The 27,818-nt window shown below is 43.8% G+C and overlaps 1 protein-coding gene across 2 annotated transcripts; it reads left to right on the top strand.

The window, feature by feature from the left end:
- Positions 1-11,132: 11,132 nt before the first annotated feature.
- BMP2 (bone morphogenetic protein 2) lies at positions 11,133-23,215 on the top strand. Of its 2 annotated transcripts, none has more exons than XM_014828745.3 (3): positions 11,133-12,298; positions 13,432-13,781; positions 21,212-23,215. In XM_014828745.3, exons 2-3 carry the CDS (start codon positions 13,439-13,441, stop codon positions 22,054-22,056), a joined length of 1,188 nt encoding a protein of 395 aa, XP_014684231.2. In that variant the 5' UTR covers positions 11,133-12,298; positions 13,432-13,438; the 3' UTR covers positions 22,057-23,215. The 2 variants fall into 2 exon arrangements, with proteins under 2 accessions (XP_014684231.2, XP_070341681.1); XM_070485580.1 differs by having other exon boundaries at positions 12,008-12,298; positions 13,484-13,781.
- The last annotated feature ends 4,603 nt before the right edge of the window (positions 23,216-27,818 follow it).

The raw sequence follows: 27,818 nt of genomic DNA, 5'->3' as shown, positions 1-27,818 counted from the left end.
TTCTAGTGAGTGCCTTTGGTTGTGCTATGTGGGATGCTGCCTCAGCATAGCCTGATGAGCGGTGCCTTGTCCACGCCCAGGATCCGAACTGGTGAAACCCTGGGCCGCCGAAGTGGAGCGCATGAGCTTAACCACTTGGCCACAGGGCTGGCCCCCCAGTGTACACTGTTTTGAAGGACAGTTCATCTACAATCCTTGAAAAAAATTTTTTAATACACACACTGTAACCCAGAAAATCTATTGTTAGAAATGTAACCTCTGGATATACTTGCAAAATTTTATATAAATTTATTATTGAAACATTCTTATAAGAGAACGAAAAACTAGAAATATCCGAATGTCCATCAGGAAGGACAAATTAAACAAATCATGGCAATAATACTACCCTTAAAAACAATAAGACAGATCTGCGTGGAAAAATCTCCAAGATACATTTATTAAAAAATAAAAAAAACTAGGAACATATGTATATCGGTATGTGACGTCACTTCTTTATGCAAAATATTTGCATACACACGCGTATGTACGTGTGCTAGCATATGTGTAATGTCTTGATTTCCATAGTGTTACGTGTGTATCCCTTAACCCTGGTTACCTTTAGGAAAAGTCATTCAAGGTAGAAAAAAAGGAAAGAGACCTTTGTTTTCATTTTATACGATTTGATACTATTTAAACTTTTTTAACATATGTGTGGATTATTATTTTTAAAGTTAGCAGACATTATCTGGGTGAGAGAATCATGAGTCATTATAATGTTCTTTCTTTACTTTCCTCTATTAAAATGTTTCAAGATATTATTTAAAATAAAATATGATATAATTATTCAATTTTTAATAGTTTATAAATTTCTCTTACTTTAAAATGGAAGTGAATTTCCTAACGTATTCAGTAAAGTGGGAGCAATGCTTGTGGTTTACTCTGTGAGCGGTGTTCTGAGGACTAAGGAAGGCAAATATTTCCCATCTGCATGCTCTTTCTTTGCTGATGGCAGCCTGGTCCAGATGACAGGACAATGGCCTCCTCCACTAGTTCTACTTCCTCAACTCCGAACCTGCCTTCTCCAAAGTGAGATCTTTAAACTTTGTTAAAAACAGCTCTCCCTGGAGGCTTTCCTATTCAGTAGACTTTGAGGAGAGACCACAGAGCTCAGAAAACAGTATGAAGCACAAGAGGAAAAGGAACTTAGAGTACAGTTCTGAAAATGTTCTTTAAAGCAGGATTTCATGGAAGAATTAGTCATCCGTTTTTAAGCTTAGTCCACCTTGCTCAAGTTATTTCAAAAGGAAGTGGAAAGACAAGTGAGCTGCTACCATTCAAATCTTTTTGTGGCTTAATTGCAGATAGGAGCGAAATTAGTAAAATGGAGGGAGCAGCCAGTGTCAATTTTTAACTGCTGATGTAGGACATGAAACAAGAGTTGATTGATCTGAAAGTTACTTCCCATTTAAAAGGGCTTCATTGGTTGGTTGCTGAAAACGAAGAGGACGAGGACGTGTGGGAATGCAATTCTGACATCTCCCAGTAGCTCCATGATGAAAATCACTTCAAATACATAAACGAGGTAAAATACAGCAAAAGTACTTATCCTGAAAATAGCCAAATAGTTCTGGTTCTGTCTGACTCTATGTTTGGCACTTTGGGACACAGTTAACTCTCTAGCTAAAGTCAAGCAAACTCAGACTTACTCTGAATTCAAATAACAACACCACTCCAATAATCAAAGATCTTTACTCCTTTTACTACTTTTAAGACAAATAAACAAAAACAAGTAGAACCTATTCCTTCCTTCTTTGCTTCCTTCCTTTTTTCCAACAACTATACTCCGCGATGCGTATTATCTCAAATGGTTGGGACAAATATGACACAACTTCTGTATATTTTTAGATTAATAGCTGGTACAAGGATAATACTTGGTCATAAACATGGTCCTGAGGTTTTCATTATAGGAACCTAACCAAACTTAAAATATTCAAAAATAGATTAAATTGTGTTCAGTGACATTTTCTTATAATTATGCATAATGTATAAATAAGGAAAATGTAAAATGGCATTTTGATTTCACCTTTGAAATGGTACCTGTGATAGTTCTATTCATCAGCATATTAAAATAACTGATTCCCCTAAGTCTCCTTCTTTTCTACACAGGAGTGTACTTGTCTGATAAGACACTGAAACAGTAAGTTGCTCAATCAATACCAAGTTAGCAAAAATTAATTGTTGGAAAAGCAGGAGGTCTATTGTTAACATTAATTTTTGAGGCATTTAGTGTAATGATAGCTGTTTTCCTTAGCTGTCATAACTTTTTCTACTCTGGATTAGACCAGCTATTGCCCATCTGTTCGCTACTTTATGCATGCGAATTGGTTTTTTTATTAATTAATTGTTCAAACACAAACAGCACCCTAAGCTTAAAATGATTCGTTTCCCATTGTAGGTAGACTTAGGTGACACCTGGATATATACTTACTGGCATGGATGACCTTGGGGGAATAATCTTGAACACATAATCATTGATAGCTGGGAATTGAAATTTTAGACTCTGGAAGCCACATGAGTTTTTTCAAGAATTTTCTCAATCTCTGTATGTTTGTAAATTAAGCATCTTCCTCCTCCTGCACTTTCTACACTGGTTAATGTCATTCCAACTCCTTTGTTATCCTCTTTGGGCCCTTAAGTGCCATTAGATCTTATCTTTTTGATCTCTTATAGCCTTCTCTGTCACCCTCTGCTTCTTCTGAGTTCAAGGACTCTCATCTCTTGCTTAAATAATTACAACCACCTTTTAATTTGTCCTTCTGCCTCCAATCTGGCACTATTCCAAGCCATCATGCTCACTTCTACCAAACAGGTTTTTCTCATAGTAGATCCTATGGGGAAAAGTCCAAATTCCTTTGCCCAGCAAAATCCTGGCACCCCCTTCCTCTCCTGTCCAGTCACACTAAATTGCCAGCCATTTCTTTAATGCATCTTGATGTTTCATGCTTTCCTGCCTTTACCCCTGCTGTTCCTCCTGCCTAGAATTCCCTTCCCCCTTGCCTATCTGCCCAACACCTGCTCTGTTTTCATGATTCAACTCAAGTATTATATCCTCCTAGGAAACCTTCTCTGACCTCCTGGGGGAGGTAGTGACTCTATTCGTGATTTAATCTTTGTATCTTGTGTAAACTTCTATTTGATTGATTTGTGTAACTTGCCATATTCATCTTTGTAGCCCCAGAAACTTAGCAATGCCTGGAAAAGTAAGAGTCATTCAATGAATAAATGAACAAAGCCCAGGAAATAGGTCTCCAAAGACAACAATTTTATTTAATTCTTGGCAGAGTACGACTTAAATTTGAGGCACTTCAGAAAGGCACCATCTCAATCGGTAGAATATCCAGTGTTTATCTTGGGCTCCTCCAGAAGCTGACTCTACGACAAGGATTTGAGTACAAGTAGGTTACAGGGAGGTGGAGAAAACACAGTTCCGGGAGTGGAGAAGTGAGGCAGGGAAGGGAAGGCAGCCAATAAAGGATGCATTTATCAAGCCAGTTATCACTGTGGGTGACCAGAGCTTTGATCATGCACCTCCTAATTAGCCCACCCCAAAGTTAGCCCAGAAGCATGAGAAAGGGGGGGGGGGGTACTGATATGCTAACTGCCATTGGTCAGTGGTTGAGGGCTGCTTCTGGAAGGTATTAATTCCCTAGCACGTCTGGCCAGCCGCACATGTGGGCAGAGCAAACTCCCCCAGATGGGAGCAGGTCTTAGTCGGCAATCGTGTGTAAGGGAGTGGTCAGGCCTAGCGGGCTGGGATGACATTGACATGTCTGCTACGTGTGGTCTTCAGTGCCATTGAGTGGTCATTGTACAGTAAATATGAGAGGATGAAATATGATATTTCTCAAAATCTCTCAGGTCACGTAAACCTCATGTTATTTGCTCAATGAGCAAGTTCTACATTAATTAGGGCAGAAAGCAAAATCTTTTGTTTCCAATTTGTGAAATATGCCCGGGGTGAGAATATTACTGGTCAAAGTGATTCATTTGTATTGCTGTTGTTCAATCTGAGTATCTTTATCTTAATTCTAAAGTCGCTGCCCTCAAACCCCTCTTGCCTTTGCGAAATTCTCTTACTGAATTCATAGATAACCGAGATGAAAAGAATTTGCAATCGGTCCCAGGAGGGCCCTGTGGAGAGATGAACATGACTGACAGTTTCGAGGTAACTGTTCCAGGCTTACTAAGCTTCGTGTGATCCAGCAAATTGTGAAAGGAGCAGAAACATGCGAATCAAGTTTTAAGTAGATGAAGAATCCCCAGGTGTCAATGAGAACTTACAAATATACTATTCTCCTGGAGTCTTCTTGTAAAAAGTAAATGACCACACAGAAATTCTCCCACAAATCCAGTGTACAAACTCTTCATTGATTTTGTTAAAGGCCTTCAGATGACTTCAACTATTTCATGAACTATTTGGAGATACTTTTCACATGCTGATAATTCTTTCTCTTTATGCTCTTTCACTCATTTATGCTGTCACTTCATTCTTCTTCTGTATCTGCGATCTGGAAACATCACCAAGGAGCTGTTGTTGACTCTTAGTCTATCAGTCCTGTCCTCACCAATATTTAAGACTGAGGGCCACCCTCTTCTTCTGGAAAAATCCCCCTTATGAATTCTAAAACAAATGAGCATTGTCTGTTTTTCAATTCTCTGAAACTTTTTCTGTGACATCTATGTCCTTCCTGGTCAATCTTTTCTTCTCCAAATAGTTAAGCTTTGGCTCAGAAATCTGCACCCCAGTCCCCTAATCCTTTTCCTGAACTCCACACCAGTGCTTCATTACCTGCTCTGCACTTCCGTGAGGACATTTAACCAGAACCTCATAGGTACTTCCAGAAAGGACCACGCCTCCTTCTCCAATCCAGCTCCTGCTCACACTCCTCTCTGTTAATGGCACCACTAGTTTTTTGTCACCTGTGCTCCAAAATCTATAGATATTGTTGATCCTTCCCCACCCCAAAGCTCTACTACCCATCTCCATGCCACACCTGGCCATCTGATCGCCTTATAACTTTCACATTGGCTTCTTTTTCATGTGGACTTCAGGCTCCCATTACCACTTGGGTGTATAATTACAAAAGCTGCTATCCAGTCTCTTCATCTCCATTCTCTCTCTATACTCTCTACTCCCTACCACTACACCCTACCAAACGTGAGATTTTTTTTTTTCCTAACATGCATCTCCAAATATGCCATTCTTCTGGGAAACTGTTTCACAGTGACCCATTTATACAGGATCGAGTCCAAATTCCTTAGAGTAGCAGTTCAGAGTCTCAAGGTCCTGGAATTTGCTTACCTTTCAAAACTTACTAGGTTGGATATTCTCTCTTTGTACCCCAGATCCACTCTTTACCTTGCTCTCTGCCTGAGAGGTGACTCTCTATGGGCTGCATAGACTGAGATCCCCAGCCTCTACATAATCCCCTCGCCTTGAGTATAATCTGGATCTATGAATATGATGGGATATTACTCCCATGTTATAAGGCAACGGGTGACGGGATTTTTGCAGTTGTAATTAAGATCCCTAACCAAGTGAATTTTGAGTTAATCAAAAGGGAGATCCTGAGTGGGCCTAATATAATTGGGTGAGTCTTACGGAAGAGGGTCTGGTAGTCAGCAAGATGTTCTCCTGCTGGAGTTGATGAAGGAAGTGATCCAGTGATCATGATGAACGAGTGAGTTCTACAGATGCAAGGAAATGAATTCTGCCAACAACCCCATAAACTTGGAAGAGTACCCTGAGCCTTAAATGAGTCTGCAGCCCTAGCCAACTCCTTTACTTCAGCCTTGCGAGAGCCTGAGTAGAGAACCAGCTAAGCTAGGCATGGATTCTTGACCCACAGAAACTGTGAGATAATAAATGGGCAGTAACCCCTAAGTGGTAATTTGTTACACAGCAATAGATAACTAATACACTTGTCCTTCTAGTCAAATGAGCCCAATGGGAGATATCAACAGATGTCCAGAGAGTAGGCGAAAAGAAAGGTTGAGATATTTGTTCACTCTGCCTGCTCCTTCCCAGCTGACACAGTACCAGCGCTCCCTCCCCACACACACACTTCTGCCAATGGCTGTCTTCTACAGCCAAGGCTTTCTCAGGGCTCCAGCAACTGTTCCTCCTGTGCCACTGCAGACCTCAGGCTGTAAAGCCTCCTTGCTTGGCTTCCCAATGTAGGGCCAGGGTACTTCACTATCCCTTGTCATTTTCCCTCCACTCTGCCTACACCTTTGTACAATGTCCCCTTGTTAAACTTTGTTAAATTCTTTGTTAAAGAATGTGCCATCGCTTTCCTGCTGGGACCCTACCTGAAGAATAGACTTATCCCTAACTAAACCCACCTCCAAATCTGAGCTACCGCCCATGCTCCTCAAAACACAATTCTACATTTTCCCATGTGATGTCTTGGCTTTGGGTTGCTCCTACTGTCTGGAAGTGAGAGACCATTGGCATGTGGTGGTAGTGGTGGTGGTGGCGGGGGGGACCCAAAGGAACAAAAACATAAGTTCTAGAATAGACTACTGACCGTACTACTTTCTTGTGTGACTTTGGGAAAATAGCTCTGTAGCACAGTTTCTTCATCTGTAAAATGGGGGTAAATAACACCCACTGAGCAAGGTTCTTCTGAGGGTTAAATGAAACAGTAAACACTTTTACTACATGAAAGGTAGTACATGAAACTCAGTAACTAAAGGTGTTAGAGGAAATTCTGCTGCTACTAATGCTGATGTTCATAAAGATGCCTACTGATCCTATGGAAATTCTACTGACCCTGAGTAGCCCTCTCAAATTCTCTCCCTTTTATGGATTTAGTGAGTTCACATTTCAGAAGTGAGATTGCTCTCCATTAAATCTGCAGGACTTGTTTCTCACTTCTGGTAAAGTTCTCCTCTTGTATGTCTTTATTTACCTGCGAATATGTCACATCTCTTCTGCCAAATTCTAAATGCATTATATGCAGAGATTATGTATCTTTGTATTTCCTGGGACCTAAGTGACATAGTTCCATGGGCATAATAGCCACTCATTGAATATTTGGAGACTGGATATGTAAAGAGAAATTCTATCATTGACTCTTCACAATCTCATTAATACAAGATCAAAACATTTAAATATCATTGACAAGATATGCAAATATATTGATACGTGATAATGAGATAATATTTAATGGATATCTAAAACTGTTTATTGGAAGACCATAATTATTTTTCAGAAGCATGTGTTCATTTAACTTTCATTTTTGGCATCCACCAAATGCAAAAGAAAATAACATAAAATCCGTCTTCCAAGAACCAATGATCTTAATTTGCATGTGTACTGAATTCAAATTTTGCAACTTTTTTTTGTCTTGAAACATATCTTCTCATTTATTTTTCACAACAGCTCTGTGAGATTGGCTATTCATCTCTACATATCATTCATGAGGGAGGGAGCTGAGTCTATAAGAATTTGTTATTGCCTTAGATCAACCCAAGTGGTGACCTTTCTGACGAGAAATACCCATTGTTTGGCAATGTGATAAAAGCTGTTAGAAAAAAAAAAAAAGAACGGCATACAAAGTCCCATCTCTCAAAATCAGGCCATAGTATTTTAGGCAGAAAGCTGAAAAATAAATTTAAAGGTACATAGAGTAAGTAGCAGTCAGGATTCTGTGTTTGTACAGCATTTTAAAATTCTCCAAGTCCGCACACATTATGCTCTGGATCTTCATCATGCCGTCTGACGCAGCAGAACATGCATGTAACCTGATCGACAGATGAGGCCATGAGATGACTTCTAAATCCAACCAGCCAGCCAAGCCAGAATTGGAGTCTAAGTCATTCAACTATGTGTTGGGCTGTGATCAACATGTTTATGGAATGCCACTGTGTGCATCCTAAAATCTAGTCAATTCGCAAAATTCATTCTCTCTTTATTGTTAAGATGTAGTTAATATTTGCCTAAAATTAATAACCCTGACCTGGCCTGCTAGGGCTAGTTTTACAAATACGTCCTTCCGCCCTGCCCGTCCTTCCTACCACATCTAATCATATATCAAACAGGTACAAGGGTGATTGACTAGGTGCTGCTTTTTTGCTGTGGCTCCTGGTTCCTGCAAAAGAACTTCATCCGTGAAGTAAGCAGAATTAGCCTTGGGTGTCACACTAGTAACAAAGTGATGGATACCCAAAAAGCTAAGAGGTTTCTCAGGGGAGTTGCCACAGGTTTCAGTGGAATGACAATTGTAAAGTAGATGGATCAGTTAATGCCCACTGTGACCTTTACAATATGTGAGGATCATCATTTTAATGTTAATTTGCATAATGGTTAGCCTACCAGGAACAATGGTGAATGCTAATAGCTGCAGGATGCAATAAAATTAAACATTATCTGGGCTGAACTGCTAAAGGAAAAGTTGCCAAAGTATGACTCTTTAAGCACTTAATTTCATCTCAGGTCGTGTCCACACATAATCAAATGTGGATTTCCGGTATCCCTTGGAAAACTGGCAAGAATTCACTAGAAGGGAACAGCAGCAACCTCCTTTAGATAGAATCCTTACCTGGGACGCTTTGCTCTTTTACGTCACTTGCCTGTCCCCTCTGAGGTAGCTGAATTTGCCATTACCATCACCCCTCCCCTAAACAACCCCCCATCCCCACTCTCGCCACTCCCCACATCTGGCAGATAGACCAAATTTGATACACCCAAAAAGAATGAATCTCACCTTATGGGTTGAAAAACTTTTAATGAACCTTTGGAAAAAGTAGAGTTGACCATGACTAGCAGTAAGTGATATTTTCAAGGCAAACATATGCTCAGAGTAACAACCCTGCTTTTTGAGTTGCAGGGGGAACGTGGCTATTAGCAAAGAGAATAAAAAGAGGTCATCTCCACTTAAATGTATCATTTTTAATCATTCCTATTGCCTGGAAAGTGGGTAGGTATGGTCTTCCTGTAGTTTGTACCCCAAACCAGTCTTTGGAGTTTGTTTATTTATTTACTTATTTACTTCTGTATTTATTGACTTCTTTCTCCCAAGCGTTTGAACTCATTTCCACCACAAGAGGGCAGCCATCTCTAAAAAACAACTAGAGAGCCTGCATCTTAAGAGAGAAATAGGATCAAAATTTAGGACGTTTCGCTTGGGAAAGGCAACTGTCTGCCCCTCAGGAATCACGTATCCTACATAAACGAGGTACGGTGATGGGAGACACTAAAATGACATAGAGTGTGCAGAGGAGCCAATATCCGCTTAGCTTGTTGACTGTCAAAGATTGTTGGATAAACTGACAAGGTTGCCATTTCACAAGTTATGAAGGCCTAAAGCTGCAAGGCATCCTTGATATCAGCCCCAGAGGTTTATTTTCCATGTTTACTTGAAGAGCATCCAACAGCTATCAACTTTCTCCTCTTTAAAGGTTACATACTGATTTTTGTCTTATATAAGTTTTTTCTTAAATCTCACTGATGACAGAAACAATTGTTAACTTCTCAGTTAAACTTGAGAGAAGAAAATAGTTTCAAAAGCACAATAAACACTTTTTGACAATGTCTATGAGTAGAATATGTTCTAATGTCCGCCAGTTTGGTGTCCAGTGATTCAGAGTGACAATCAACTTCCACAGCGCTTCATTTTCAGTGAATAAAGTAGCATGTTCCTGAATATTTTGCCCCCCGCCCCCAATTTATTTTCCTAGTAGGCAGGCTTCCTCCGAAATACCTTATTTGACCTTTATACTTTCAGAAACAGCAGTGCCTAATTCCCCTCTGTGGGTTGCTAATCCGATTTACGTGAGCGGAACCTAGAATTATTTTAGTTTCCCAACTGAAAAAATAATACACATGTATAATAGATTGTTATGAGCTCCCGATTCAGACTTTTCTCCTTCTGCTTTGCAGGCTGAAGGTTCTGTGCAGGCAAATTTGATTTTGCCGATTTGGCTTTTCCGAAAATCTTCTGCCGGTAGCTTCTGGGATCATTTAGGCAACCTTGTTCTGCTATGCACGGAGGATTCTGGAATCCTAGGAGGAATGGAAAGCCTTGGCCTCAAAACTCATGGCGCAGATTTGGGGACTATTTCAGTTGAGGAAGACAAGTGACTTGACCACGAGTCCTAGAGCTGAGGCTGGGGCCTGGTGGAAGGGGGTGGGGCGGAGAGTGCTGAGGCCTCAAAGCGGAATTGTTGTATGCTTGGCTCACGCCGCATTATTTTGCCTTCCCCTGAGCTGCTAATCGCCTGCCTCTGAGCTGGGCGAGATAAATATCACAAGGCATGAAGTGATAGCTACCATAAAAAGAAATAAAACCCCTCACATCCTCTCTTCACGCTGCCGCAGACACACAGTGCACATTGTGCGAGTCATGTGCGGCAGGATGACGTCAATTTCACATATATAGACATATATGTATAGAAATGTGTGCCTTCATTAGCGTATATTTATATACGGATATATTTATAGAAACATACACGGGTATATTAGTATATTACATAAATATCTGAATATAAATACGTGCGTATTTATATAAATATAAATGTATACATATATTTCTCTAAATGTAAGTGCGTATGCATATATTTGCATATGTAATACGTATATCTGTGTGTTAAAGTTTAACACCCAGTTTCCAATCTCTAGTTTTCTTTTAATCCTCCTCCCACCCCGGGGAAACACAGAAGTGTCTACCCAAGTCTATGCCAAGATGCCCTGGAACTTGGCTAAGTTCATTTTTTTTTTTAATCGTCTATGACCGAAAAACTTCAAACTGAAAGTTGAATAACGGGCCGGGTGAGGAAATAAAGGCTCTACCCGGTGTTTGTCTGGGATTTCGCCCCCGGAGTCCCAGCGAGGGTCCGGCGCTCCAGTTTTCCTCCCCTTGGAGTGCAGGGGCTGGAGGCGCGAGCGCCCCCAACGGCGGCCGCGCGTCCCCGCCCTCGGCCCCACCCCGCCGCGGCTGCCCCGGCGCTCGGTCCACACCCCTGCGCGCCGCTCCCGCCCGCTCGGGGATCCCCGGCAAGCCGCGCCGCCGAGGGGGAGGTGTTCTGCCTGCCGGGAGGGAGACGGCAGGCGGCGTCCCCTTTAAAAGCCGCGAGCGCCGCGCCACGGCGCCGCCGCCGCCGCCGGAGTCCTCGCCCCGCCGCGCCGCTGCGCCCGGCTCGCGCTGCGCCCGCCGCTCCGCTTCCCACACCCGCTGGGGATTGGCCGCCGCCGGACATCAGCCGCCGCAGCGACCCCGGGGCGAGCGCCTCGCGGATTACGGGGGCTCCGAGGCACCCGCGCGCCGCACACCCCGCGCGGGCTGGAGCGCCCGGCCGTGCGCGCCGCTGCGCCGTGGCCTCGGCTGCCCGGGCCGCGCCAGAGCCGAGGACCGGCGCGCAGAGCGACGGGGAGCCGGGAGCCGAGCGCGAGCGCCGCGATGCCGATGCCCTCCCGCCGGAGCTCGGGGGCCTGGGACGCGCCGGCCGAGGTGTGATCGGACTCCAGACTGGCCACAAAGGGCACCACAGCTTGGCCTGGGGGCTAGGCGAGCGAGGGGAGAGCGCGGCCACCCGCCTCGGCGGCCTGGGACTCAGCTCGACTCGCCGGAGAATGCGCCCGAGGACGCCGGAGCGCCGGAGCCGCGGTGGTTTCAACTGGCTAGCGCTAATGGGGGCGCGCTGGAGGAAGGCAGAGTGATGCGGGGGGGCGGCTCGCCCGGCACCGAGATCGCCGCTGCGCCCTTCCCCGGACCCAGCGTCGCCCAGGATGGCAGCCCCGAGCCATGGGCCGCGGCGGAGCTAGCGCGGAGCGCCCGACCCTCGCCCCCCGAGTCCCGGAGCCGGCCCCGCGCCGGGCCCCGCGTCCCGCGGGCGCTGGTTCCTAAGGACGACGAGCACAGCAGCTTTTCCTTTCTCCCTTCCCTTCCCTGCCCCGCACTCCTCCCCCTGCTCGCTGTTGTTGTGTGTCAGCACTTGGCTGGAGACTTCTTGAACTTGCAGGGAGAATAACTTGCGCTCCCCACTTTGCGCCGGTGCCGTCGCCCCAGCGGCCGCAGCCTCGCCGCCTCCGAAGCCCGCCGCCCCTCCACTCCGCGGCTGGGCCCGGGCCCGAGACGCCGTTCCCGGCGTGAAGAGAGGCACTGCCCGGCCTGCCGCCGGGAGGAGGAGGAGGAGGAGGCGAGGGAAGGGAACCGGTCCCCGCGCCAGCACCTTCGGCCAGAGCTTTTTCCATGTGGAGGCTCTCTCAATGGACGTGTCCCCGCGTGCTTCTTAGACGGGCTGCGGTCTCCTAAAGGTAGAGGACGTGGGCCCCGGGCTGGGCTGAGGGGTGGTGGCGGGGCCCGGACGGCCGCGGCGGCTGAGCCCCTCCCGGGGCCCGGCCAGGCCGGACGTAAACAGACCCCGCTTCGGGTCCACGTGCAGCCGAGCCCCTGCGGGGATGCCCCAGTCCTACCGCCCCCGGCGACCCGTCAGCCTCGCCCTCCCGGCTCGCGCTCTTCCGCCCCCCTCCCTCCCCTCTTTTCGGCATTTTATTAGGGCTGTTAACACTTAGATGATTTTAAAAAAAGGTCAAATCCCTTCCAGAGGGTGGCCCCTGGATTTTACCCGTTAGCTGCCAACCTGTACGCCCTGCCATGGCGATGCGATCCTTTCTCCATTCGGTTTTCTCCGTGAGACCTGCTCTCTACTCAGCGCCACGTCCCATTTGGGAAAATACTGGAAGTTTGTTTCCAGGAATGTGAGGGGGGCAGTACTTCAGTGCCACCTTGTTACTGACACGTGAATTAATAGTTATTAGCCATTTACGTAATCCCAGGAAGATACATGTGTATCTTGACTTCATTAGGAGGGGTTGAGGGATGGAGTGGCCCGTCCTGACACCCCTGAAGTTAGAGGCGTGGGCCACGAGTTGCAAGTGGCTTCGGAAGTTGTGGCCTTGAGTTTCCTGGGTCTGGAAGTTACAGACTGTGTGTATCAGGAAGTTCTATACGGTGCCTCTGAGGAAGTCACATGCACCATTCGTGCGTCTTTCTGTGCAAGCGAGAGCTGGGCAGTGTGTGTCTGGGTTTGTTTAGAGGACGGTGGGGTGTCAGACCAAGCGGTGGTTTCCTCAGGTTCCCTTAACTGGCTGTCGGCGCGAGTGTCACAGAAAAAAAGGTGACAGCCATTGACGCTGGTGCGCTGGTGGGGGTGGGGGGGAGGTGTGCAAATCATGTCAGACGGATTGAGAGTGGGATGGAAAGGGGAAGCCTTCTGGTTCAGAAACGTTCGGGCTTCAGCTCCTCCGAAGTAGCCCCGCAACTGTTGCAGGCCAGGTGGGAACCCTGGAGGAGGAAGCAAGCGGACCGAGCGGGAGCCGGGGCCGCGGGGGCGGAAGGGGGAGGGCTGGGCGGGGAGCTCGGTGACTCACGTCGGCCCTGTCCGCAGGTCGACCATGGTGGCCGGGACCCACTGTCTTCTAGCGTTGCTGCTTCCCCAGGTCCTCCTGGGCGGCGCGGCCGGCCTCATTCCCGAGCTGGGCCGGAGGAAGTTCGCGGCGTCGACGGGCCACTCCTCGTCGCAGCCCTCGGACGACGTCCTGAGCGAGTTCGAGTTGCGGCTGCTCAGCATGTTCGGCCTGAAGCAGAGACCCACCCCCAGCAGGGACGCCGTGGTGCCCCCCTACATGCTGGACCTGTACCGCAGGCACTCGGGCCAGCCGGATGCGCCTGCCCCGGACCACCGGCTGGAGAGGGCGGCCAGCCTCGCCAACACGGTGCGCAGCTTCCACCACGAAGGTGAGGCGAGGGGCAGGGAGGGGGGCGGAGACGGGGCGGGGAGGCAGCCCGCGGAGCGCCCGCCTGGGCGGACGGCAGGCATCCCTGGAAGGGCAGCCTGGCCAGGGCGCCAGAGACATTTCCATGCTTGCCTCTGGAAGAACCTTTTGGAACCTGGCTTTCACGCGCTGCCTGTGTGGCGGGGGAGCCAGGGATTCCCCTTTGGTAAATCCTCACCCTTTTCCTGGCTTGCAGCCAGAAGAGCGACTCCTCCTCCAGGAACTGGAGAGAAATCAAGTGATGGGGAGGATGAGGGCGAAAGGCCTGCCCCTAGTCAGCTAACCGTGCAAGAATTCCACAGGGGAAGAAGAGAAGGAGGGGGCGATTGGGATCTCTTGAAGTCTGTTTGGAAACCTTCACTCTATAAATCTGCTGCTCCTGCTTCGGCTGGGCTTTCAGACTAGACAGAGCCAAGGGCAGAATTTTCAGAGATAGTATTGAAAAATCAAAGCCCAGGGCCCCAAAGTCTTTCTAATTTACAGTTGATCTGGGCCTGGTTGGGAAGATTTTGAATCCCTATCTAATCCCCGTGGGAGATCAATTCCACAATCAATCTTACTGTTTCCACAATGACTTTCTTGTCTTGTGCTTAAATCTGAGATGAACTCCCCAGTACAGACAAGGCAAGCCTTCAGATAAAAGCTTTTGCAGCAGCTGCCTGTTTTCCTTCATGTGCATTGTGGACTTTTTTTTTCTTTTATGATACTGGATGTGGTTTTTCTAAGGTAGGATATTTCTGCTTGTTTCATCAGAAAGGCATTTAGTGGATTTGAAATGTCTTAGAGCAGCTATTGAAATCTGTTGTACCCAAGTTGTTAGAGCAATTAGTTAAAAACATGTTCCATCTCAATTCTTTTTCTATACTTTTATATGCCCCTTTGGCTTAATACATTATAAATAAGAGCACAGGTTTCCTTCAAGTTCTAGAGAAGGGCACAGAGCTGTATATCACAGGGCAACCACTTGTAGGATATTGGGGAGATGGGAGTGAGGTTCCCTTTCTCTTGCCTTGCCCTGATGAGCTGGTAAATTTCAAGTGGAAATCTGCGCTCTGATGTACACAAATCAGAAATGTCACAGCCAGACATTTTTCTCCCGGTGTGTAAGATGACCTAGCCTTGTGAGAACAGCACTTGATAGTGAGAGGTAGTCCCAAAGGCAGGTCACATAACAAAAGGTACTGCTTCATCAAGGAAGCCATACGTTATGAAGGGGACACAGAACTGATAATCAATAAATTCTCCAGCACATTTCTAAGTGATGTGCTCTCTGCTGGGAGAGTCAGATTTGAAAGGCAGTAAGATCTCATTTTACTCCTTTAGGCCTCATCGAGGGAAAGCAGAAGTTGTCATATGTAGAGAACTTTTCGTCGTGTACATCCTGTCAGCGTAGTGCTGGGATGATTTGAGACCTAGCTCGTCGTTCCCAGCTCATGCTGATGAGAATGGTTTTTCTGGAGAGAAAAGTAACAGGAATGGCTGTGTTAGCCACCTTTCCTGGAAATTTAGCATGGAAACCATTCTTAACTTTATTTTGAAGGCCGGGAAGCTACTGTGTGTCTCTGATAACTTAAAGGGAAGAACTTTTAAGTCATTTGACACCTACACCATTCAGCTGCGTGAGGACTCCTTCCGTGGAGTCTGCACGTTTCTTCCTCTAGAAGTGGCTTGATCAAAACTGAACAGGCTGCAAATTATTTGAGTGTCTTATTTTAACTTAAATAGCATGCTTGAATTTGTAAGTCAGAATTTATATCTTTAAAAGTGTAAATGTTATGTGCAAAATAGTACAGAAGTTACCAGCTTCCTTAAAATCAACTTGCGGTAACTTCAGGTCTTAATGCAATTAGATGATAGAGAAAAGCTATGTAATTTTTGCCCCAAATTTCAACAAATCCATTTCTTTTCTTGTTATGACTGTGTATCATCATTAGGTCACATATTACACTTTTTGAAGACCATTTCTTTTTTTGTGTAAGGCAGGATTTGGTTTTTATAAATATCTGTGTGGCATGCATGGCACTAAAAATCTTTTAGTAAACCATGTGACTAAGCTGCTGGCTTAAGAGCAGAATTTGGTTCCTACAGCATTAACGGGCATTTATTTGCTAAAGGACCACAAGACCTCATTACAAGAAATACCTGTTGGTTTTATTGGTGGGTAGGTTCTGGATGGTTTGGTGAAATTATGAGACAAGAGACATCATGATGGAGTTCTTTCAACCCATGTGTGAAGATAATGTGACCACCTGGTAGGCGATCTGAGACAAAATTAGCAGTTGTCATTTCTCTTGTGAAACTGTCTTCTTTCTACAATGGCTTTCATCCGCCAGAGTCCGAGTGCTGTGAAAATTTTCTTTTTTCAGTCATTAAAAAGTACTTCAGTCACATAGGTCCTTGAAAACTGCCACTGAGCATAGAAAAATCACTTCTCCGACTGGAAAGAGTGTTTTGTGCTTTCCCTTAGTTAAAAACACATGAAATTGGTTGACTTCATCAGCCCTGCAAAAAAGTCTTTATGCTTTCCTGTCAGATCGGAATATAGAAGGATCACGTGCTTGCTCTCCAGGCTCTTAAGGACACAGTCTTCTTTTTGCATGAAATAACTGAATTATTTGCCTCTATGACTAAAGCTTTGAAATGGAGATTAACCCTGTTCCCACCAATGTAATTATCGTGAAAATATCCACATAATAGGAAAGTTCAAGAAACAACCATTGCCCCGTGAAGGAGAACTTGTATCACAAATTCCCAGTGCAGCCAAAGCGTTTGGACACATGCACCCCCAAAACCAGTACCTACCTGGTGTGTTTCCCTGGCATTCCCCTACATTTGAGAGTGATTACGAAGGGCCCCGTTAAATAGAGCAGCCTGCTATTTGGAAATGCTCATAGAGATTGTGGCTTTGGTGCCCAATGATGGTTCATGCACTAACATTTTCTGTTCTGCCTCTTTTTGCGTGGTTCCTCTGCATTCTCTCTTGATCCCTTCTCATTGAGCTGTTTTGTCTCTTTTTTTAAACTTGCCCTTTGTGTATTTCACTAAGTACTCAGAAGACAATAAGAGAGCATGCCCTCATTCCAAGGCATTGGGGCCAAGGGTGGGCAGAGACAAATCGGGGGTAGTGATGATGACCATCCTCTTCCCTTTAGCTGCCATCTCCTTTAGTGTCTTTAAAGAACAAAAACAGAACGGATTCCTTTTAACCTTTCGTATTTTATCTTTTTTCTCCTTGATGTATCAATTCTATAACCATTATTTTGTATTCTAGAAAATACTGTTCATTATTCTAAGTCACTTTCATTTCATTTTATTTCAGGGCAGTGATTTCCAACCTTACTGATTTTCTAGAACAACCCCCCTTGAGGTTGTTTCCTTAGTGGATCTTTTTTTGCCCAGAGTGTGGCAAAATTCTCAAAACATAGAAATAACTCACTTTTTTGCCAAAAATTGCCATAATGTAGGACAGAAATGCAGCCACAAAATATCAGTGGTTCCAAACAAGATCTGCGTGTACCAGCGGGCCCTGCCACTCTGCTCTCCTGCTCTTGTAGTTTTGTCTGCTCTCCACCAAATTTGAGTAGTATATTTCCATCCCTTTAGTTGGGGAAGAACTCACCCTATGAGTATCGTTGTATTAAACATCGATGTGTCCCTCATGGTTTTGACTTGTTTGAGTTTTTGACTCCTCCTGTATGTTATGTAGTGCCGTCTAGTGGCCAGAAACTTGGGAACTGCAGTAGACTCTAGTTCATAGTTCTGCTCTTCATTTCCCAGCTCTGTGACCTTAGGAAAGTCACATAACCTCTCTGAGCTCCAACTGTTTCATTTACAAAGCAGAGATGATAACAGTTCCTTCCTCTTAATCAATTTGTTCTGAGATAATTTATATAAAGCTGTCAGTGCCAGACGTGGCACAAAAAAGTGTTCAGCACACTAGCTGTCATGATCACGATGACTTCCTTCTTTTATGTCGTGTTCTCCCCTCGTCTAGGGAAGGGTTGGACCTGGGCTGGCTGAAGGAAGTCAGTCTCATCTTTTGGATAATTTTGATACAGATGAATAATTGACAAGATGTAGATGATTAAGTTAGAACTTGACTTTGGGAGGAGAGGTCAAATGTCATTGTTGCCTTGTTTTTCTTAACTACCCCACATTTTTGCATCCATGCCTACCTTTGTTTGGCTGAGAACTTAGGGGTTCAGGAACTCAGTTCTAAAATAGGCTGGACTCCTCAAATCCATTGTCAGGTTCAAATTATTCAACGAGGGTTCTTTATAGAGAATAGACAACTGTGTAAACCTCCAGAAAAGCATCCATTACCTACTTAGGTAGATGCTCTGTATTATCAGAATCCCCAGGCTTGCTGTGATAATTTGCAGAAGGTTTTTCTTTAATTTACTTTATATCAAATAGACTTTGTTTCTTCTACCCTCAAGAAAAGATTCACGCTGCCTCCTTGGAGATCAAAGGGAAAGATGGCCGTCTAACCTCGGGCGGTTGTTTTCCTGGGTTTGGGGCTTTCTGTGAACTTCTGACTTCCCTCTGTGACCTGAGTCTGCAGTCAGGGGTGCCATTGGTCATGGAGGCCCTTTTCTTAAGGAGGGATAAGGATCCTTCAAGGAACAGGTTGACTGAGATGCAGCTGGGAAGTTGGAGAAAGGTCTTCCCGTTACTTGTTATTATTTAATGTGCAATTTTCCTCCTTCTCTAAGGTTGCTAAATGATTATCCTTTCAGCTACTTCCATTAAGATTTTGAAGCCCATGCAATTGCTGTTTTTATGGGTCAAATCTGGTTAAACGGTGGCAATTTTATATCATTCAATATCATCTTCATACTTATCTTTTGGAGGGTTGTTGTTCTATTTTATGCCTCTTTTATACCCATTTTCTTCGCTTCATTTACCTGTCTCCCATCCTTCCTTGGAGACTGTCCCTTCATTGTCATCCTCTGGCTGTCTGTATGTGTCCCTGTGTCTGTGTGTTTATAATTTCTTTTTTTTATTTATGGATTTGAGTTCAGGGTTTTTGTTGCCATTGTGATTTCTCTGGGCACCTTCATTAGTATAGCTGTTCAGCGAATGCTCTGGATAATTTTCCTATCCTTCCCCTTCTTTAAAAGAGAAGAGAGTGTTCTTAGGTGTGCTGGTATCAGAGAAGTCAGTCACTCAGGCCCAGGTCTGGCTTTGTGTCATTGAGTCTGGGAGATGCTGCTGATTTTTACCTCGCTGCTTTTTGCCCTGGTAGCTGTTGGCTTCTCTGCTGAAAGAATGCCTTTGGTGGAAACATCAGAGGACTCCTGAATTGCAGGGAGAAGAGGAAAGAAGGAGCTAAATACAATCCTTGCTGCTTGCTGGAGCCAGTGAGGGGCCTGGTTCCACTGGTGGGAGGGTTATTTTAAAAATAGTGCCTCAGCTGAAGTACCTTAGCTTACAGTGAAGTTTAGAATGTGGATGACTCCCGAAAGGTGTCCCCAACAGGTGTGGATTAGCAGGCACGAGGGGACCATGGAGGGCTCACTTTTTGGCCCAAGAGTCTTGATATCCAAGTAGATGAGCTTTAGATCTCTTCTGCGTCCCTGGCTGCCCGCCCGTGGCCTCAACTCTCATTCCTTGGCCAGCGCTAATGGGTCTTCTACTCATGTTTAAGTTATTTGACAAAAAAGCACTTTAAAATATGCTCCTGGCAATCTATACTTGAATATGCAAAGCATCCTTTAAAACCTTTACACTCCAAGGGCAGTCCCCCAGCTCCCAGCATCGCCTCACCGGGGAGCTTGCTAAAAATTCTGACTCTCCGGCCCCACTCCAGACCCACTGAATCAGAATCTGCATTTGCAGATTTAAGGTGTTCTGGGTGTTTTGTGTGGAGGTTAAAGTTTGAGAAGCATCACCTTAAAGCATCACTCTATAATTTGGTTTAAAGTGCCCTGGTTGAACTCGGTGCTTCCACGAAGCTTACAATGATGACTGTGGCTTTGATGATGAAGGTTTACACAGGTGGAAGCGTCGACGGAGTGATCTGAGGTGATTCTCCTCTGCTGAGGCATCTCATACTGTGAACAAAGTATAGCTGTTTGATTTAGGGGAAATACAATCATAAAATTAACAAAAATATGGTTTCCCCTTTTGGTGAGGAGGTGGAACTGTGGCCAAATAGATTTTGTTAGCACTTAGGTTAGATCCTGAATGAAGCAGGTAAATTTTTTGGAGAGGAAAAGGACAGGATGTGGTAAAGCTAGAAGAAAATAAACCCCCGAATCTCAAATCCTAGTGCTGTTTTCCATCGATTTAATAATGCATGTACCTTTAATGATTTGCAGACTACAACATTCAAGGTGCTATGTCATGTTTTCGTTTGCTTGGGAAGCAGGACTCCTTAAAATTGAAATTAAGGAATCTTCAGTCAGAAGGAACTTTTATGCGCAGCCCACTTCAATGACTGTTTTGAAATAATGATAATAGGTATAGAATGATGAGATTATCCCTTACATCATGAATATCATAACAGTATTTTTGTAGATTTTTACAAAAATTGTTTTTTGGTTTTGAATCTATTTTGCAGCCTATTATTGGATAGTTGTATATTTTTAAAAAAAATATAAAGGAATTACAAACAGAAGAGAGTCATTTTTTTTTCTCCCAAAAGCATCTAAAATGAGATTTTGATTTTTGAGGTCATAAGGAGGTGAGAGAACAGGCAAAATTTGGAAGTTATTTCTTTTGAAATTGTCTCGCCTTAATTACTGCAGTGTCCTAGGACCACTCTTACGTTCCCAAAGAAGCAGATCCCTGTAAATGCCTTTGTCTCTGGACCTTTGAGTAAAATAGTAGGGTGTGCTTTGCAAAATGTCATCGTTGATGTTGAGTTTCGGAGTCTTTAATTAGGAACCTGAAATCTGTATATCGAGATTTGTAAATCATCTAAATTGCAGAGTAATGTTTTAGAATACCGCTTAAGGGATTGACATTAAAGCCTTTTTCTTTTTAAGAAATGCAATAATTTCCTCAAATCCTCACTCATTAGACCTCTACTAACTATAGTGCTGACTTTTTTTTCTTTTGCCCTAAAGTCTGTGAATTCCAAAGAAGTGCTTCACCATTTCCCCCATTATTACAGCCACCTGGTTGCACTGTACGTGGATCGGATTGGAAACATAACAATAAACTGTGAAATTTTGTTTCATGTTGCATGTTCCCATAAACGTACAGAAAGGAGAGAATCCTTTTTTTATCTAAAGGGGAAAGTTTTATTTTCCAGTTGCAGATTTTAACATGGGTGAAGTCAAACCCTGAAGTGAGGTTTCCAAATTCTAATATATAATCAGATTGTCTTTACTGATCTCACTGAATGATTTTCCTTCTTTTTTCCACCTTTTTATATCAAATTAGAATCTTTGGAAGAACTGCCAGAAATGAGTGGAAAAACAACCCGGCGATTCTTCTTTAATTTGACTTCTATCCCCACTGAGGAGTTTATCACCTCAGCAGAACTTCAGGTTTTTCGGGAACAGATGCAAGACCCTTGGGAAAACAATAGCAATTTCCATCACCGAATTAATATTTATGAAATTATAAAACCTGCAACAGCCAACTCGAAGTTCCCGGTGACCAGACTTTTGGACACCAGGCTGGTGAACCAGAACGCAAGCAGGTGGGAGAGATTTGACGTCACCCCTGCTGTGATGAGGTGGACTGCCCAGGGCCTCGCCAACCATGGATTTGTGGTGGAAGTGGCCCACTTAGAGGAGAACCGAGGTGCCTCCAAGAGACACGTTAGGATTAGCAGGTCTTTGCACCAAGATGAGCATAGCTGGTCACAAATAAGGCCATTGCTGGTAACTTTTGGCCACGATGGGAAAGGACATCCTCTCCACAAACGAGAGAAGCGTCAAGCAAAGCATAAACAGCGGAAACGCCTTAAATCCAGCTGTAAGAGACACCCTTTGTACGTGGACTTCAGTGACGTGGGGTGGAATGACTGGATCGTAGCCCCCCCGGGCTATCATGCCTTTTACTGCCATGGGGAGTGTCCTTTTCCCCTGGCCGATCACCTGAACTCCACTAACCACGCCATTGTTCAGACGTTGGTCAACTCAGTTAACTCTAAGATTCCCAAGGCGTGCTGTGTCCCAACAGAGCTCAGCGCCATCTCCATGCTGTACCTTGACGAAAATGAAAAGGTCGTACTAAAGAACTATCAGGACATGGTTGTGGAGGGTTGTGGGTGTCGTTAGCACAGCAAAATAAAATAAATATATATATATATATATATTTTAGAAAAAAGCAAAAAAAAAAGCAAAACCAAGTTGACACTTTAATATTTCCCAATGAAGACTTTATTTATGGAATGGAATGGAGAAAAAAAAAACACAGCTATTTTGAAAATATATTTATATCTACGAAAAGAAGTTGGGAAAACAAATATTTTAATCAGAGAATTATTCCTTAAAGATTTTAAAATGTATTTAGTTGTACATTTTATATGGGTTCAACCCCAGCACATGAAGTATAATGGTCAGATTTATTTTGTATTTATTTACTATTATAACCACTTTTTAGGAAAAATAGCTAATTTGTATTTATATGTAATCAAAAGAAGTATTGGGTTTGTACATAATTTTCCAAAAATTGTAGTTGTTTTTCAGTTGTGTGTATTTAAGATGAAAAGTCTACATGGAAGGTTACTCTGGCAAAGTGCTTAGCACATTTGCTTTTTTGCAGTGCTACTGTTAAGGTCACAAGTTCAAGTCCAGAAAAAAAAAAGTGGATAATCCACTCTGCTGACTTTCAAGATTATTATATTATTCAATTCTCAGGAATGCTGCGGAGTGGTTGTCCAGTCCATGAGAACTTACGTCCTTGTTAGGCGGAATATTTGGGTAAGAACCAGCCATTGCTAATCTAACATAGAAACCCTCTCCCCACGCCTTAATTTGCAGAAAGAATCAAGCAGGACCAATAGAAATAATTCGGCAAATGACGAACCTGCAGGAAAGTGAATGATGGTTTGTTCTTCTTTCCTCAACTCTAGCGATCCCTTCAAAGGGGCTGGTCTGGCCAAAGTATTAAATAAAACATAAGATTTCTTCATTATTGATATCGTGGTCATGTATATTTAAAACTGATATCTAGTGGCCCTCATGGAGGGTTGGAAATTGATTTGGATTTAACTTTTACCTCATCTGGGAGCTCTTTATGCTCAGAAGGACCTAATTTTCTAACTTTGCCCAACACATAGCGAAATTGTGCCCATCATGTTTTCCGCCCACCCCCTGTTCTCTGTTCGATCGGCTTGCTTTTCTTTCCAAGGTTGTGTGTTTGAACACATTTCTCCAAATGTTAAACCTATTTCAGATAATAAATATCAAAGCTCTGGCATTTCATTCTATAAAATCCAACCTATAAGAGAAAATGGTGCGTTTGTACAGCGTTCACAATGATCACCTTGTGTTTGCATTTTTGCTTCTGAAGTTATTTCGGAGGGAGGTGGGGAAAAGGCAAGGAGTGGTTGGAAATTTGCAAGCAAGTCCTTTGGTAATTCATATTTGCACCAAAGGAATTACCAGTGATTTAGCATTTCACATGAGCCTCTTTGGGGCAGAAAGATTTAAGAGAAACCAAAGCTACAAAACAAGCAAAACCTGGGGAACTCAAAGTTTCAGAGATGATATCCCATGCAACAGAGGCGATGGTGCCAAAAAATTAGAAAGGGAGAGTGTCTGAGATCAGCCTCTACAAGGACATCTGCCAGTTGGACTGACGCCCAAGCACAATGAAGTCAAATTAGGCTGCTCAGAACGAATGCTTACCAGTGGCAGGGCTTCTGGGCTCTGGGCTGAAATCAGACCCAAAGAAGAGTTCAGTAGGTATGTTTGGACAGCCAGGGAACTCACAACTCCCCGCTATTTTACTGGGAGTATTTTAGGTCAGTTTCTAGGACTTTGTGTCACCTTTGACCCTGCTATGCTTGGTGAGGCCTAGTTCTAATCTCCTTTCCTAGCCCTGCCTTGGAATTGGCTGCAAAGATACTGTGTCAGTAAAGGAACAGACTGTTATAATCAGATTCTGCGCAGGGATTAACGGGATGACCGTGAATGTAGTTACATTTTGGGTGTGATAGGTTTAACCCTTGCCTTGAGATTATGTAGATCCTATTTTTAAATGGATACTAGTTATCTTTTACTCCTCCCAGTTTAAAAATCTTTAGTCTCTTTTTATCCTTGTCCCTGTTGCTCTGGCATAGGGGAGAATCAGTATGAGACCCAACTTTGGAGGGCAAAATCATCTGTCCTCCAGCCATTCTACACTCTCTTGCCATGTAAATGTGGGACAGACTGCACAGTCTTGACATCTTAGAAAATAGTAATCCATGTTTTCCCATCTCTAAAGACTCTAAATGAGAGTGGGAGAGTATAGCACAAGAACTTCCATCCATTTGGCAGTTGTATCCATTCTTGATTTCTCTGCTTCACTGGTTCTGATTTTCTTGGTTAAAATTGTTTTCAATGGTATCAACTCAAATGTGTTCTCTTGCATGTTTTTTATATATATGTAATATACACACAAATATATATGTGTAAATATATATACATATGTAATATGTGTAAATATACATTGAAGATATATGTAATATATATTACACATGGATAGATGATGGCATTTTCAGTTTCAGTTTAGTTCCAGAGATTTTGTAATCATTGAGGACTCTGACCCTCTTGGCGGCTCATTTGAGAAACAGTCTGCTTACATACATTCTACCATCTTATAGACATTTTGACTCACCATCTTCATTCTGAGAAAAAAAGTATCATGAATAACCCATGACACTGAATCTTGAATCTTCAGTCACTATTCTGTAGGAACCTTCGAATCCTTTTAGACTCGGCTTTAAAAAGAATAGTAGTTTCTCAATTGGGGGGATCACCTTTCTAAATTGATTAAATTGTATCATCTGGTTTTGTGCTTTTCTGGACTGCATGACGGCCTCCTTGGCACGGCTTTAATATGTATGGCGGGGTCCAGATTGTTCTGCTCATTTTTTGCCTACAAAATTGGGGAGGGGAGGAGGAGTGGTTTACAAATTTATCTGTGCTGCCATCTTTTCATAATTCCTACCCAATCACTACTTTAAATTGTACTTCCAGAGGCCAAGTGGAGGGATGATCTGTAAATCTGGTCTATGTTGCAAGCTATATAATCACTAGATAATCTAAATGTCCCATATTTTTTCCCTCCATATTTTATTAGAGGTGGAAAAATGTGCAATTCAAAGAACTTTTAAAAATTGCATATTTCTATTTTACTAGCATATCGCTGCGCTGAATGTGTATATGCCATAGCTCCCCAGTCTGTTATAAGGCAGAGAGAACACAGCCTCGCAGTATGAAGTAAGGTGTAGAGTAAGTGTGACATGATTGATTTTTTGCAGGGGGCGGGTAGGCTGGATAAAGATAGGGGGTACAATGCAAGTCTGCTTCTCTCAGGGAAATTACTCTTCCTCTTTCCTCCACTCTGCTGACATAAATTACAGCCTTATGGCATTCTCCAGCGCAGAGTTTTCTGGCCATCTCCCTACCCTGTAAACTTCAAAGTGAATTTCTACTAAATTGAGGGACCGATGCTCTAAATTAAACTTCTTAGAGTTTAGTGTGCATACAAGTCCCCAGTACTGCCTAAGGAGAATGCAGCGTTAACGTGTGGACAGACCCCTTGGCATCATGTTCGAATATAGGTTCTGTTTCAATGAGTCAGGGGTGGGGCCTGAGCCTCTGCATTTCTAACATGCTCCCAGGTGAAGCTGTTCACCGCTGGCCCAAGGACTATCCTTCGAGTGGCAAAGCTCTAATATTAAATATCTCCTGGATCACAGCAGCAGGAAGCTGGGCAAAGTTTAGGCCCCTCTGTAAGAAGCAGTACTTAATGGCAAAACAAAACGCGTGTACAGGAGGCATCTGAAGACATTTCACCATCTCTGAAATGGTGCCCTACATATTTTTTTCAAAGGCATTCTTTTCCCCCGCAAGATGACTGGCAATTTTGTGTTCTAGCCACCCTCAGACATGAAAACACTTGGTTGCTTATCTTGTAAAATCGGCTCGGCTTGCTTGCTTGGGCATGTACGCAGTCAGTTTAGTCAAATACGTGTCAGTACATCTATGTGCATGGGGGAGCAGGTGCAAGCCCTGAACGTACTTTTAAAAAGTTTAACACTTAAGTCAGTCCACGGAGTTGAGCCCGTGTGATCTTAGTGCCAAGCGTCTGAGTTACAAGTTTTCCCTTTGAAGGCAGCAAATAGATGTCATACATTTGCAGCATTTGTTTATACTAAAAATGATGCTTGAGGTTTTTTTTTAAAGTTCTAAGACAGTTCAGTGTACAACACCATTGAGCCCAGAGGGTGATAGAAAGCTGCCCAAGCTGCTGTTTGCAGGTTGACTTAATGGATATCGGAATTGGTGAGGCTGAGGTTGGCTTTGATGGAGGGGCTGGGGAGAAAGGGCTCAGGCCAGAAAAAGCCCGGAGGATTGGTTTCCCTCTGCAAAGGGGGCCGGCAAAGAAAGAGCTTGGTGTTGGCACCACTCTTTTTTAGCAAAATGTCCTAGGAGGGTCATCCGTTTAGTGCCCGATTTTACTTTTTAGGATAGCACTATGAAGGTTGCTTACAAGCAACTCAGATTTGAATATTTGTTGAAGAAATGCCGGAGTGAGTGAATTCATAATCTGAAACACACCCCTTATATTTTTATATATAATATAGACACATATATATATATACACAAACACACACACACATATATATATATACACATACATATATTTTCCCTTGAAGATATATATATATATACCCCAGGGAAAAAAAATTTGATTTCTTCCTGTCTGGGATCCAAATGCTGAGTGTGGGGCGCCTAATTTTTTATCTGTTGGGTTCATCATTTCGTTTAGGTCTCTAACTTTTGAATCGAGTCCCTCTGAGGTGCTTAAGCAGGACGCCAGACCCTGCCTTGAGCACCACTTGAAGCCTGCGTCCGCCCCGCGCCCTGGGCCCCCCTGCCCCCTAGCTGCAGCGGGTTCTGACAAGGAGATCTCTCTGCAAAGCAGCGATTTGCTTCAAGCTTCCCTCGTAAGGAGCAGGATCTCATCTGGACTGCATTTACACTGGAACTGCTTGGCCACAACACTATGAGAGAATAATTATTGAACTATTTTACTGTACAACTATTTCCAAATTGTTGATTTTTTATTGATTTCAGGAGGCAAGCTAATTGCCCCATGGCAACGTGATGTGAACGTTTAATGAAGATCAGGAAACAGAGTTTATGAAAAGCTTTTGTATAGTAACTGCAAAGTTTCAAGAACTGTTTTATACTTCCTGACAGTGCTGGGCTGAGCTTAATGGTTTGTTTTTATTACTTAAGAGTGTAAACCTTGCTTTAGCCCGGTGTGTGGAAACTATACCCTCAGCCCGCATTATGCATTTTCAAGTTGCTTTTTACTCACTCCGGACTTCCTTCCCTGCCATCTACGATGGGGACCTTTTCTGTTTTAATTGTGTAAAGGCGAGTTTCTATCCTTGCACGCTGAGAATCTTAGCACACACGCACACACACTCCTGCAGCGAAGTGTCTGTATTGTTTCGCTTTGTTTTGGGTGGAGTGTCTTTTCTGCACTTGGTTGCTAGACAACCGAGCAGACAAAAGTTAAAGATTGAAAAGGCATTTTTAAAGATGTCGAATCTTGGCAGCTGAACTATTTTATCTTTGTCTTTATATGGAAGCTTAGTTTCTCACAGGTGACCCTGGCCTTTGTTGGGTAGATGACTGGTAGAAGAGTTTTTGAAGTGGAGCTCTCAGGGCATTATCTGTTTGAGAACTTTCTTAAGTGTTGTTCCCATTTGCTGGAACATGCTTCCCACCTGGATGGACAAAAAAAGCCAGCTTAGTTTCCAAGGGTGTGTTTTAAATCACTAATAAAGTTGAGCTCCAGCTCCCAGCTGCTT

Source organism: Equus asinus, chromosome 15 (assembly GCF_041296235.1).
Source record: "Equus asinus isolate D_3611 breed Donkey chromosome 15, EquAss-T2T_v2, whole genome shotgun sequence".
Taxonomy (NCBI): domain Eukaryota; kingdom Metazoa; phylum Chordata; class Mammalia; order Perissodactyla; family Equidae; genus Equus; species Equus asinus.
This window is presented reverse-complemented; position numbering and strand designations above follow the sequence as displayed.

Bases quoted from the DNA above. Each gene is read 5' to 3' on its own strand.
- BMP2 (XM_014828745.3), top strand. From the start codon at position 13,439: ATGGTGGCCGGGACCCACTGTCTTCTAGCGTTGCTGCTTCCCCAGGTC. The intron at 13,782-21,211 runs GTGAGGCGAGGG...ATATCAAATTAG, and splicing joins GCGCAGCTTCCACCACGAAG to AATCTTTGGAAGAACTGCCA.